Source organism: Humulus lupulus, chromosome 7 (genome assembly GCF_963169125.1).
Source record: "Humulus lupulus chromosome 7, drHumLupu1.1, whole genome shotgun sequence".
Taxonomy (NCBI): domain Eukaryota; kingdom Viridiplantae; phylum Streptophyta; class Magnoliopsida; order Rosales; family Cannabaceae; genus Humulus; species Humulus lupulus.
In genome coordinates this window covers 112,518,766-112,532,541 of record NC_084799.1, presented here as the reverse complement: position 1 = coordinate 112,532,541, position 13,776 = coordinate 112,518,766, and the positions used below count along the sequence as shown (strand labels likewise).

Here is a 13,776-nt window from a genome sequence, read left to right as displayed (position 1 = left end):
TTTTGAAAACATGTGGAGAACTACATGACTGCTTACTATCTCCAAGGGATCCACTAGGTCGGAATAGAGTAGGTTTGGAAATATCATAAGTAATAAAATGTTAATTTTATATATATATATATAAAAAAAAAGTAATAGACATGCATCTAGTGGATGCCTTGGGGATAGCCAATGTATTCATGTACTATTTCTCATTTTTTCAAAATGTTTGAGAAACATCTTGAAAAAATGTGGAAAAGTACATGACTGCTTACTATCTCCAAGGGATCCACTAGGTTTGAATAGGATAGGTTGGGAAAGACCATAAGTAACAAAATGTTAATTTTATAACAAAAAACAACAGACATACATAATTTGAATTAGTTAATTAATGAATATTTTAATGTAGAATGACCGAACCAAGTAATGACACAGGTGGTGGCTCCAAGAGGGACAGGGGAGCTTATTACGGTGCCAATATTGAGAAGGAGCTGGCCGCCAAAAAAGTTAGCCATCTGAAAGTAGAGTTTGATGCACAAACTGGGAAAGCTATTCAAACGTACGGTAAGTGGTTCAACAATTTCATGGCTCTTTATTTGCATAACACCGTACCCCCAACTACACTAGCTTGGGAACATGTAAAACCAACTGATATCCATGTTATTCGACAGAGGCTATCTGTAAGCATTTTTTAAACCTTTAATAACTCACTATTAAAGATTTTGTCTATCTTCATAATATTTTAACAAATTCCAAATTTAATTGTGACTTTAGCACAAATTCATTTATCCACAAGAAAATCCAGTAATCAACAATGCCATGGTAAGACAAATGCAAAAGCATCTGACTGATTGGCGCCACACGATGAAGAAACACTGGGTAGAGGTTGCAGGAGAGGTGGACAACGAAAGAGTGAAGTCAAAACCTTTTGGGTCGATTACTTCTTCTGATTGGAAAATTCTATGCGATTTTTGGGCTTCTGATTCTCAGCAGGTATGCCATAGATTTTACATTAATGTTTAATTATAAAATTACAATCTAGATTAATGAGTACTATTTTCTGTTTGAAGCATATATCAAAGAAAAATAAAGAAGCTCGAGCAAAAATGACCATACCAGGAGGACACGATTCCAAATCCATCGTTGCCCATGTTTATGATCACGTAAATTATAATAACCTATATCCTTACATTTACGAAAATATTATAAAGGTCACAATGTTTAAATAATTTGCTTTTTTAGATGGACCCGTCTACTGGCGAGCTTCCGAGCATGATCGACACATTCGAGCACCTCCACAAGAAGAAGGATAAGTGGATTAGTGATGTAGCAGCGACAAAACATGTAAATTGCATAACCTTAACTAATTTATGATCATTTAACTTTAAAAAAGTTTAGTAAATAATTAATAAATGTTAATTATTAATTGGTTGATGTCAATTAGTAATTATTTATTAATTATTAATTAAAATTTTAACAATTAAATCCTTATAATCTATGTGTCAATATTTTTATGATTAATGATTGTGGACTAAGATAAAAGAAAAAAGAATGTAACTAATGTTGTCCCCGTATAAGGGAGCTTGTGGGCTAAGTTAGTTTGTTCATGAAAATCCATATCTAAATCACAACACATGCAAATATAGTTGATGTATATGTTTAGAGACGTAAATTCCCCATTAATGGAATTAACTGCTCTTATTGTATATATCAACAATATCTTCATGTGTTTTGATTCAGATATGGATTTTCATGACCAAATTAACTTTAGCCCACTTGCTCCCTTATACAGGAACAAAATTAATTACATTCTTTTCAATCACTGGTCTGTAGTCATTAATGATAGGATGTTGGCAGATAGATAATAAAATTATATTTTATATGTTGTTATATTAAAAATTTATAAGTTAGGTTTTCAAATAATGTTATATTGGAATTCGAGATACGTGCTTTTTATTGTGCAGACTGAGATGACCGAGCGTCGAGCATCGCATAGTACGGCCCCTGTATCATCTACTGCTTCTTGTGTCAGCGATAATGTCGACGTTCAGTTCCCGCCTGATATGGATATTGTCATGGATGTCCTTGGACCCCGCTCGCGTTATAAGAAAGGGTTTGGGGGGTTTCCTAGGTTGAAGGCAATTGGCGCAAAGAGGGCAGCATCTTCGTCAACTTCTCAAATGTCTGGGCAATTGCCACCTGAAGTGGACACCATTTTGCAGCAAACTCAGGACATTATGCTCGAAAATCAGAACCTAAAGAAGTATACGACTAAACTTGAGAGTCGTCAATGGCGTCAAGATGTCCTGCTCAGTGCTTTTTTGAAGCAGGTTGGTGTATTGCCTCCTGGTTTTACTGTTGACTTACCAGAACAGGATCCGGACGAGGATGATGATGCTCACGGTGGCGGGGATGATGACAAGGGCAGTACACATTTGTATAACATTTTTATTTATTTATTTAAAGTTTAATTTATTAGAGATTTAATTTACTAAACTAATTTTATATTTTCATGTTTGGTGGAGATAATAAATATTAATAGTTATAATTTTTATTTATTTATTTATAAAATTGTAATTTTAATTTTATTTCTAATTAAATAATATTACTAAAAAATTAAATAATTATTAATATATTAAAATCGAAATATATTAATTAATATTAATATATTGAAAATAAAATTAATAATATAATCAAAAAATTTATTTAAAAAATACTTTTATTGGCGCAAAATTACGTCGGCAAAAGTCTCAACCTTCACTACATATATCCACCTTTCCCGGCGCAAAAACGTGCCACTAAAAGACACATCTTTTACCGGTGCAATTTTGCGCCACTGAAAGAGTCATCTTTTGCCGGCGCATTTTTGCACCACTAAAAGTGTTTTCCACAACAACGTGACAAATTTTTTTCCCGGCACATTACGTTTTGCGTCGGCAAAAGTATCATTATCGACGAGAGTATGTCGTGGACCTTTGCCGACGCAAAATTGCGTCGGTAAAACCCATAGGGCTTTTGTCGGTGCAATTCCTTACTTTTGCCGATGCAAATTTGCGCCGACAAAAGTAAGGTTTCTTGTAGTTCAAGTAAAATACGACAAAACATATTCATCCTCATACATCATAAGCATCGTTATCGTAACCATCATCATCATAAACATAAACATAATGAACATAACATAAACATCATATACATAGTCATCATAAACATAACATCATAACATAAACATCATATACATAATCATCATAAATATAACATCATATCTTTGTGAACATGGCCTGCTAACTTGTCCATGTCACATGATGAGGTAAACAGGATATCTGGTCCTTGAATAACCTCGGCGCATCCGCTCTGTGAGTTACGTCTTTTTATCCTTAGTAACTCGGGTTACGTCTTCTCATCCTTAGTAACCCATTTTTTGTTGTGTCGCATTCATCACGCTAACATCCATTACATAACATACATCAATCAAATGACACAAAATCCAGCCATATCAACACAAAATAGCATTTCATAATTCATATCACAAAAGTATCATGATTCATAACATTCTTATTCACACAAGCCAACCTTACCATTCACAGCATAAACAAATAGAATTCTAACTAACTTCCTTACCTCAAGTCCAAGCAAAGCAAAACTGACAAACTTCAAGCCTATATCATAATCATATAACATCCTTTAGCATCACATAAGAATTTCTTGTGCCCAACTCATATATCACATGTTTGCATGGGTCATGCACATAAGGTGAAAACTACTCATAATGTCCAAATAGGCATAATTACACATAAAATCGCCAAAAGAATAATGAAAATTATACCTATGTTACATGCATGGTTTTTAAATAAAAATCATATAGTTGAATATTAGACTCATTTTTTAATGAAAAAGTGAAATTGCATGCGACATGCATACATGGGAACGTTGTTAAAAAGTGGCGTTAAAAACGATAATTCCTACGCACATATTTCTATCATTTTAAAATAATGATGTAGTACATACTTTTATTACCATTTTTATTTTTAAAAACACATATTTTCTCTAAAAATAAAAAAGAATAAAAAATTGTAGGTATTTACTTGAGTGAAAATATCATTTTAATGTATATTAAAATTTCTATTTAATTTCTTATAACATCATAGCACTTGCAAAAATTATTTAAGCATTCAAAAATATTATTCTCATCATATTTGACACCATTTATACACAAAATCAGCAAGTACTTCAAATCATGAAATTCATCAATTTCATCATGCATGCCTTACAAAATTCACACATTAATCATGCATGTTTAATTAACATAACTAAACACAAACCCTAGCATGCTTCTATCATTCAAGTAATCCAAAAGAAAACACAAGTAACATATACCCATTTAAAATCTTACAAACACCCTATCATGCTTCTAATGAATATATACACGACATCAAATAAATTAAGAATGACAAACATGCATCAATAACATAAAATACCAATATCCGTATATGTCTTCACATGAAACCTAGCATGTTCCTATTTCCCAAATAACATGACCAAAATCATAGAAACATAAGCTAAACCTCGCATGTATTATCTCCATATGCCTTGGTCGAGACCTATATGAGATTTGTACTCTTGAATCCAAAAATATATAACCATTGAACATGTTTCTCATGTAGCCATCATAACAATAGTGCAAAACATACACCAAGGCCAAACTAATCAAAACATTAGCTTTCTTTCAAAACATGATTTTCGAAAACATCCATCAATATCGAAACAACACAAACAAAATATCCTTACCCAAAACATCAATCTACATTCAAACCATAATCTCTCCAAAATAAAAAAATATATAAAACAACAACAACCATAGATTGAGGGAGGAATCCAATACCTCTCTTGATAGTAATCAAGAACCCAAATTAGAGTCACCACCTTGCTCAAATCCTAGGGATTTGCGTACACCATACAACCAAACAAAGAAAACCATAAAATATTATTAGATTAAAGAAGAAGAAGACTCTTAACCAAGGATTTAAAACACCAAAAGATGAGTACATACCTAGGGGTTTAGAAACCCTTTCCTTCTTCTCCTTCTTTCCTTCCTCCTTTCTCTCTCTAGCTCACATGCACTCTCTCTCTTTCTCTCCTTCTATGGTCGGCTGGCTCTTCAAGCAAATGAGGTCAACAAAAGAGTTTCCTTCCCCTTTTATTCCCTCATGGTTGAATACCCTAGTTCCCAACAAGAAAAGGAAACTAATTTCTATATTTTTATATTTCTTCCCCTTTTATTTAATCCCTTGATTTTCTATATTTCTAATAAAGGGTGGTGGACCTTCCTTTTTCCCATCCAATTTCATATTAATGTGGGATTTCAAAAAAAAAAAAAAAGGAAACCCTCCTAGTTTGTGTTCACACTCCACACACCACACTCCTCATTTCCTCTTCCTTTATTTATTTTTTTTCTCTTAATTAAATAAAATAAATCTAATAAAAGAAAAAAAAATGTGTAGGAAATCTATACAAGTGCACCATACAACCATGTACATGCACACACTCAATAACTAGGGTGCATCACTACCTACCATGCACATTAGTCTAGTCAACTAAAACTCAATTATTCACATTTTTTAAATAAATAAATAAATAACAATTAACAATTAAATTCACAAAATTCTACCAAACAATTCTAACAATTAATTTAAATAAATTAATAAAATACTTCACAATACTTAACCATTAAATAAAATAAAGTAGAAAATTTAAATAAAATAAATAAATAAAATTTTGGTGGGCTACATAAGCCATCATGGTGGCGTCATTCTCCACCATCCTAAACTCTTTCTCCTTAGAAGGAGCATTAGCTAGAGTCTGGTATTGACCTCCAAGGGTCTTAAACTGCTTCATTCTCTTATATATAGTTGCACAAGGTAACAACTCAATCAGAAAAATTATTAACCTGGTTAAGATAAATAATTCAAAAGTTAAAAAAGCTGAGAAACTTACGATGAATGTTGAAGTACCGGTGAGCACAGTTCTTGAACTCTTTGGACATAAAGAATGGGTCTTTATAGTCATTCGGGTGGCTGGGGAGGTCGACGACGCTGTCATATTTAGGAAATCAGGTGAGGTAGTAGAAACCATCACCTCGGGTTTTAGTGTTGTGGTTGGCTTTCATAAAGAAAAAATACATAATGTCCTCTGGAATGGGGACCTCCCACTCGTTCTTGAGGAACAAATATTTTTCACCCTAGGAGGAGGCGATATGAATTCAAGGGGAGCTGAAATGGAGCGAGCTCGACTTAGTTTAGGAAATCTAGGAAGTAGTGGTCCAGTGGGAGGAAGGCATATACTTATTGGTGCTCATCACTCCATGCCTTTAAGTCATCTTCCAATGGGGTGCAACTTCGTTCCCCTTCCTAGGGAGGTCGGGCATAAAACTCGTGAGTCATCCCTCTCCCATTACTCAGCATAATCTTGTTGACCTTGTCCTGAGTTGTTAACACGATCAGCTCTGACTCATAGAAGCTACCAGGTCGTACTTTGGTGTCGCTCTCCACAACTGAGCCGAAGTGGGGAATAGGGGTCTTTTGGGGGACTTGCTTCTCCTAACCTCGAGAAGAGGAACTAGCACAATATTTTTCTTAGGGGTCATGATAAAGATTTTAGTTCGCCTGATTACAAAATGATCCATTTGAGGCGACTTGGGAATATAACCTAACTCTAATAGGGGAAGAAATGGCAACCTAAGGTTGACCTAAAGTTCTAAGGCTTCATTATTTGACCAAAGACATCTTACGAGTAAGGATTGAGTGTGGTTTCCTAGCACGTGTTCTCACGCGCATCTCTAGTTCACGCACCTGAATCTCAGAAAGGTGCTAAAATTTTAGGATTCGCGTGTCAGCCGCAGTTGTTTCAAAGGGTAATTTAATGTAAAACCGCCCTAATACCGTAACCCTTAAGCTACCAAAAACAGAGCCTAAAACCCTTGAATCTTCAAACTCATAAATTCAAACTTTCATCCTTTAAACCCAGAAAATTACCCATTTTTTATGCATTATTTCTTGTCGGACCTAGTGCTATTATTTTTGGCCTAATAAAACCGCACTCTAAACTCATACAAAACCAAAATAAGGCAAAAGCACTGGAACAAATTCAAAAAACTTGTTGAAAATGAGAAAATGATATTTAAACAAGGGATGAGCATACTTACGAATTGGTTTCTTGTTCGATGAGTGAAGTAAGAACAGAAAGTGCTTAAAAAATCTGAGCACGAGAACCTAGGGATCTCTAGGAAGCAAGGGATTTCAGAAAGTTTGAATGTTCTGAGAAGAAGAAATGCAAAAGGAAAGTTTCAAATGAAAAGGTGGTTATGCTCAGATTCTTCTCTTCTATTTAAACGTAAACTTCGAGGACAAATATAAAACCCGGTTCAATTAGACCAGCTGTTCTCAACCCCCAGTTGAAGCCTTGACACAAATGATTACCCCAGTTCAAGCCCCACCCCAAAAAGCCAAACCGAAGCCAATCAACATCACCAAGATTTTGGACAAGGTCGGTGGCTTTAGCGTCCTCGTCCGCATTCAAACAGATTGAAAACCAGCTCAACACATCAAATAGTTTGTCCATTTTCACTCACACCAACGAAGCCTTCTCTAGTCTGAAACCCAGTACCCCAACACTCCGTTCACCGAACTTAAGGTCCATTTTGTACAATACAACATCCTTCATTCTCTTGTTTCTCTCTCAAACTTCAAAACTCTAAGTAACTTTGTCCGTACATAAGCAAGCAACAATGACGAGTTCCCATTAAACATTACAACACAAGGAAACTGGGTAAACATATCCACAAGCCTTGTTAACACTTCTATCTCTGGCACTGTCTATGCTGATAGTCAGCTCGCTATTTAAAAGGTCAACAAGCGTTTGCTTCCTTTTGGGATTTTTGCTCCGAAGCAAAAGGCATTGACACCGACACCGACAATGGTAATGGCTGAGCCTAAAAAAGGATCATTGGAATCATCATCTTCGTCGGAGTCGTCAACATTGAATGGATTAGCTTCCATGTTGAGTGCTTCAAGTGCCCAAAGTATTGATATAAGTGGCATGGCTGGACTTCCTGTTCTTTTAGCAGTTTCTTCTATTTTGATAGTTTGATTGTTTTTGTTTGCGCTGGAATGTGTTCCTGTAGTTTTCTACTGAATGAAAATTTGTATTTCGAGTAAATTGCGTGTATAGAAGTATTTTGGTCATATTTGTGTTAGAATTTCATACATTGTACACTCATTTTTAGGAACAAAAATTTGAATGTTGTTCCAAGCATGTCCCAAGTATAATATGATAACATGTGGCAAAAAAAATTAATTAAAAAAGCTTAAATTTTTTTGCTAACAGACCTTTATTAGGTTGTTTTATCTTCATCTTTCTCTCTCTCTTCTTTGTTCCATAAATGTTTGATATTCATCGACAAGCTTTAATTATTTATATGTGTTAGTTTAAATAGTCTCCTTATATAATGCATTAGTCATATAATATAATATTTTGTTTTTCACTCTTAACATTCATAGCCACTTAATACATTAAAAATTGCTATTGGAATTAAAGAAAGAGAGAGAATAATGTATATATATGTTCAAATATGTATGTATTAAAGCAGAGACTCATAGTATATATTTAAATATTATATTATATGATTAATGGATTATAGAGTTTTTTTTAGAAAGAAGGAGACCATTCAACTAACATGTATAAATAATTAAAGCTTGCAGGTGGAATATCAAACATTTATGGAACAAAGTACAGAGACAGAGAGAAAGATGGAGATAAAACAACCTAATAAATGTCCGTTAGCAAAGTTTTAATAAGTTTTTTAATTTTTTTTTTTTGCCACATGTTAACATATTATACCACTATAACAAAAGGTAGTATTACCAGCAGAGGCTTCCGTCGGTAATAATAGGCTATTCTGCCGATAATGTATATTACCGGGGGGTCCACCAGTAATGCTCCGCCGGTAATACTCAGTCGGTAATTAGTGGTATTACCGGTGGATTGACACCCCGCCTCTAAAAACGTTTTTTCTTGTAGTGTACGTGGGACAGGCTTACGACAGCATTTTCGGGACAACAAATTTTTATTCATTTCTTAAAAAATTTATTTAGTATGATTTTTTTTCTTGGTCATTTTTTAAGAAAGAAATAAAGTTATAACTTAAAATTTAGCTAAGATACAGTGATATAACCTAACCCTAGATGGAAAATTACATATTAAAATACATAAATTAAATACAAAATATTCACTTTTCTTAGAAAACTTGGCCTTGTTAAAACACCTTAAGAGCAAAATTCAACGAGAAAAAACTCAAGAAGAGAAAAAGAGTGTCAAAAAGATATCATTGATGAAAGACATTTGCCTGAAATAATGACAGGCCACCATCTGAGTAATCATCCAAAATAAAGAGCCAACTGTGCTAGAGAATGGACAACATCATTGGCACTTCTTGGACAATACGAGCAAAAAATTAAAAAAAATCATTACAAAATTAATATGATATCTCTAACAATTTGTCGTAAATAAGATAAATCAACACACTTGTTCTGAATTGCTTGAATAACATGACTTCAGAATGGAGATAAAACTAAAAGAGACACCACTACATGTCGGAGAAAGAAACACCCCTACCGTTAGGCACTAAATTGGCACACCTACTATAGAATTTCCCTATATATGTATTAGTATAATTTTTGTTAAAATTTATTTGGCATCTTCTATATACATAAGATGATTTAATAATATATACTCGCTAATTATATCATGCATGCGTGGTCTCTCTTATTTTGTCGTACTAATATTTTATCTATTTTACTTCTTTATCATGTTTTCTCATTATTTCACTTTGCGAGATGAGAGAACAAAAGAAAAAAGAAAACATAAAAAGAACTTTCTAGCTGAAAATGGTTTCTCTATAAGGAAATACATAACGTTAAAAATTAAATCATGAATTTAAACTTACAAAATTAACATGTTTTCTAAACCAAGGAAAGCTCCTCTCTTTCTTTCATTTAAAAATATAAAAAATAAAACGCATTTGTTAAGAGCCTTGAAACTATGGCTCAAACATGGACACAACATAACTTCAGAATGGAGATAAAACTAAAAGTAACCCCACATAGAGATTAGGGTAACCATAACAACTCCAATGTGTATAACACCATTATTGGTCTGAGCAAGAGCCTTAGACTTGTCCCCTTCCGCCACATTCGGGCTGAGAGATTCTTCGGAAGGAAGGGAAGACGAAGTCGAAGACGAAGATGAAGATAAATTAGCGCTTTTGGAAGGCTTCGCTGGTGTCGGCGTAGGTGCCAGCTGCTTCGTCTTCGGTTTGGGAGCGAAAATCCCCAGTGGAAGCAACACCTTGTCGAGCTTGTAAATAGCAAGCTGATTATCCTCATAAACAGTACCAGAAATCGTGGTGTTAACAATTCCAGTAGATATGTTAACAATGCTCCCTTCAACAATTACGTTTAGAGGGTAGTCATTGGTATTGCTAGCTTGTGTCCGTACAGGGTTGCTGAGAGTCTGAAAGTTTTGGAGCGAAACTACGGAGGGAAGAATGTGGTATTGGACTAGCTGGACTTTGTCTTCCGTGGAGAGGGTGTTGAGTGTACCAGGTTTGAGAGCTGCAAAGGCGCCATTTGTTGGAGCGAAAATGGTCAAGGTGTTGGATACATTGAGCTGATTTTCGATCTGGATGCTTACAGAGGTACTCTTAAGCAGGCGGATGAAGACACTGAAGATACCGGCTTTTTCAAGGATTTTGGTAACGTCTGTAGGGGTGAAAAGGGCTTTGTGGGGTGGCGCTTGGACGAGTGGTACTTGAGAGGGTGGCTCGACCGCTGACACTGGCAGTGCTGTTGGCGCTTTAGTTGGGGTTAAGGTCTGAGCTTTTGCTGGGACTTCAGCTACGTGTTTTGATGGAGCTTGGGCTGGAGAGTGAGCCAGTGTTGCTCCATCGCAGTCGTAGAAGCAGAGGAGCAGGAATGAGAAGTAGATCAGAGCTTGTTTCATCAGCATCATGTTTTCGACTACTGTACGAAATAAGATTGGTATATATATATATATATATATGTATTTATATTTATAGAAGTTGGTTAATTAAGAATGTGGTTTTATTTTTGATGACTTGATAGTTGGGCTCATATATAGAGGGCAAAGAGGCAGGAAAAGAAATTGTAGTAAATAGATTGAGAATAATTAATGAAATTAGTTAAAAATGATACAAAAAAAAAAAAAAATTAGTTAAAAATGTATTCTGTCTTTGTTTCGCTTGGTAGATGTTGTAAGATGAGTTAGCTAGCTGGCTGGTTGGTTAATTAGGAAGCAGGGAGCTATTCTAAAAGGATCCAGTTTAGATCAGGTGATGGTGTGATAAAAACGACGTCTAAAAGATTTGCAACTAAATAAATATTTAGTTGGAAATGTAAAATGTCAAATTCGGCAATGACAACTTCAATGTATATTTAATAATTATTATGCTTTGATGTCATATTAAAATTATTTTAAACTAAAAATTATAAAATTTTATTATATTTAATAAATACAACAATTGTTTAACTAAGATTGAAATAAATAAAATACTTCTCCCGTAAATAAAACTAGTTTTAGAGAGTAATTTAAAATGTTATTGAAGTCTTTTTACTTTAGTTTGTGCATATTTAGGTGCTTGTTTTTTTTTTTTTATTTCAGGTTGTAATCGTCAAGTAAATATGAAGTTAAATGAGAAGAAACGTGTAAGATATTATGAATATGATGGATTTAGTGTTGACTGTGGAGTTCCAAGATATTATGAGTAGAAAATATTCAGTTGAAGATGCTCAACACACATTATTTATGCTTGATAATACAAGCTGAATTTGGACCATTATTCCTTAATTTTCTGAAAAATCGCTTTGAAAAAGAAGTTGTAAATTTTTTTCTTTGCATTCCAAAACATTTTGAACTGTCGAATTCTAATTATATTGAGAAAGTTAATGTTAATATATTATTACTAGTCGTTGCAAAGTTTTTAAGTGCTAAAATTCTCGACCATTGCCCTCGCACCAAAACAGTAGTGCCACCGCACTCAACATCGAGAGAGGAAAAAAAATCATATATTGTGGCTTGTTTTTTTTAAGTTTATTTCTTTTGACGGTAGCTTTAACTCAAGGTATGGACACACAAAAATTAAAGAACAAAGAGGAGGTACTAACCAACAACTATAATTAAAGAGATGAAATGGTAACTAATAAGTGAAGCTTTGTCTATTTTTGTTCACAACTTGGCAACTATTCAGTGAAACATTGCTTATTTTGCTTGTCCCGTTAAAATGCCAAATACCATTTGAAAAAACTACAAAACTCCACTCCACTCTTCATCTAAACAGATACAACAAAAAATTATTCCAAATTGCATGCAAAGGTACAATATTTGCATGCGTAAAAAATATGGTTAAAGAAAAATCAGACTAAAAAAAAAAAATCAGGCAGTCATTGAACGTTGGAAGTAATTCAAAAGAGGATTGTGAATACCAACAAAAATTGTGATTCAAACACATAAAACACTTAAATTCAAAAACTAGTTAATGTATTCTTTTTAATTTATTCTTTAAAGTTATGTGTCTACCCTCAATATCAAACCCAAAAGCCCAGACACAAGTTCACAATCATGACCAACAATACAAACTAAGCCGAAGATGGCAAAACACAATACTGTGATAAAGAATAATGAGAGAGAAGCATGTAGATCATTTATCAAGCACTTTCAAAATATGTTAAACAAACTCTGAATCATTGATAAGAAATGACATAAATCCCCAAACTAACTAACTAAAAATTAAATTGTAGACATAAAAAATGACAAATTAAGATTAAATAACAATAAGCAACATTACTATATATAATCCAACCAAACTTGTAATCCAGAAATACAATGAATATCTTAAGCCAAAATGAAAACAGTGATGAAGAGAATACAAACCAGAAATCAGAGCATGCTAAAAACAAAAATATTTACAAGTATGTTAGAAACACACTCCAATTGGATTTAAAAATAGAATCAAACACATAAATATCTCATGCTTAAAAACCTAGATTGCAAATATAATTTATGCTTCATAAAAACACTTGAGATTAATACAAAACTTTGGAAATAGAGAAACAAAGAAATAAATAGATTCAGTGCTCAACTATTAAAAAAAATCATTCTTAGTCAATTTCATCACCTATAATAAACCAAAACTTCTATACTTTATAATTAATTTAGAATCTGAACCAATCCTACCCAATAAACAAAATTAATTTATATAACACAATTGGAAATGGTGGAAATGCCGCACCTACAAAAAATATCAAACAAGAAAAGATCTCATTGGTATCAATATGCTATTTAAATTGATCACCGTAGTCTCATTTTGTATTAAAATAAATGAAAAAAAATCAAGGAAAAGAAATGGCAGAAAAACAAATAAGACTCAACAATATTTTTCTTTGTTGGAAATACAAGATCGAACAGAAATATATACCATGTTTTTGAGGAAACATTGATTCATTATCAAGTTGAATCATGTGTGTACATGTGGTTGTAAAATCTGTATTAACTCAAGATCAAACAACCAGATTATTATAACAAATAAAAACTTATCACTGAAAACAATGGCACTTATAAGACAAACTTTTATTGTGCATAAAACAGAGTTGTAAAAATTAGAAGAGAATCAATTTAGACATATACACTAAACACAAATGTCAGTAACGAAATAAACCCAACACAGAAAAA

At 33.4% G+C, this 13,776-nt stretch overlaps 1 protein-coding gene across 1 annotated transcript; it reads right to left on the bottom strand.

Moving 5' to 3' along the window:
- Positions 1 to 9,904: 9,904 nt before the first annotated feature.
- On the bottom strand, positions 9,905 to 11,131 carry LOC133789843 (fasciclin-like arabinogalactan protein 12). The gene has a single exon (XM_062227555.1). The coding sequence runs from the start codon at positions 11,038 to 11,040 to the stop codon at positions 10,117 to 10,119; it is 924 nt and encodes a 307-aa protein (XP_062083539.1). The 5' UTR covers positions 11,041 to 11,131; the 3' UTR covers positions 9,905 to 10,116.
- Positions 11,132 to 13,776: the final 2,645 nt, after the last annotated feature.

What these genes read in the sequence shown, in the direction of transcription:
- LOC133789843 (XM_062227555.1), bottom strand. Translation starts at nt 11,040, where the DNA reads ATGATGCTGATGAAACAAGCTCTGATCTACTTCTCATTCCTGCTCCTC.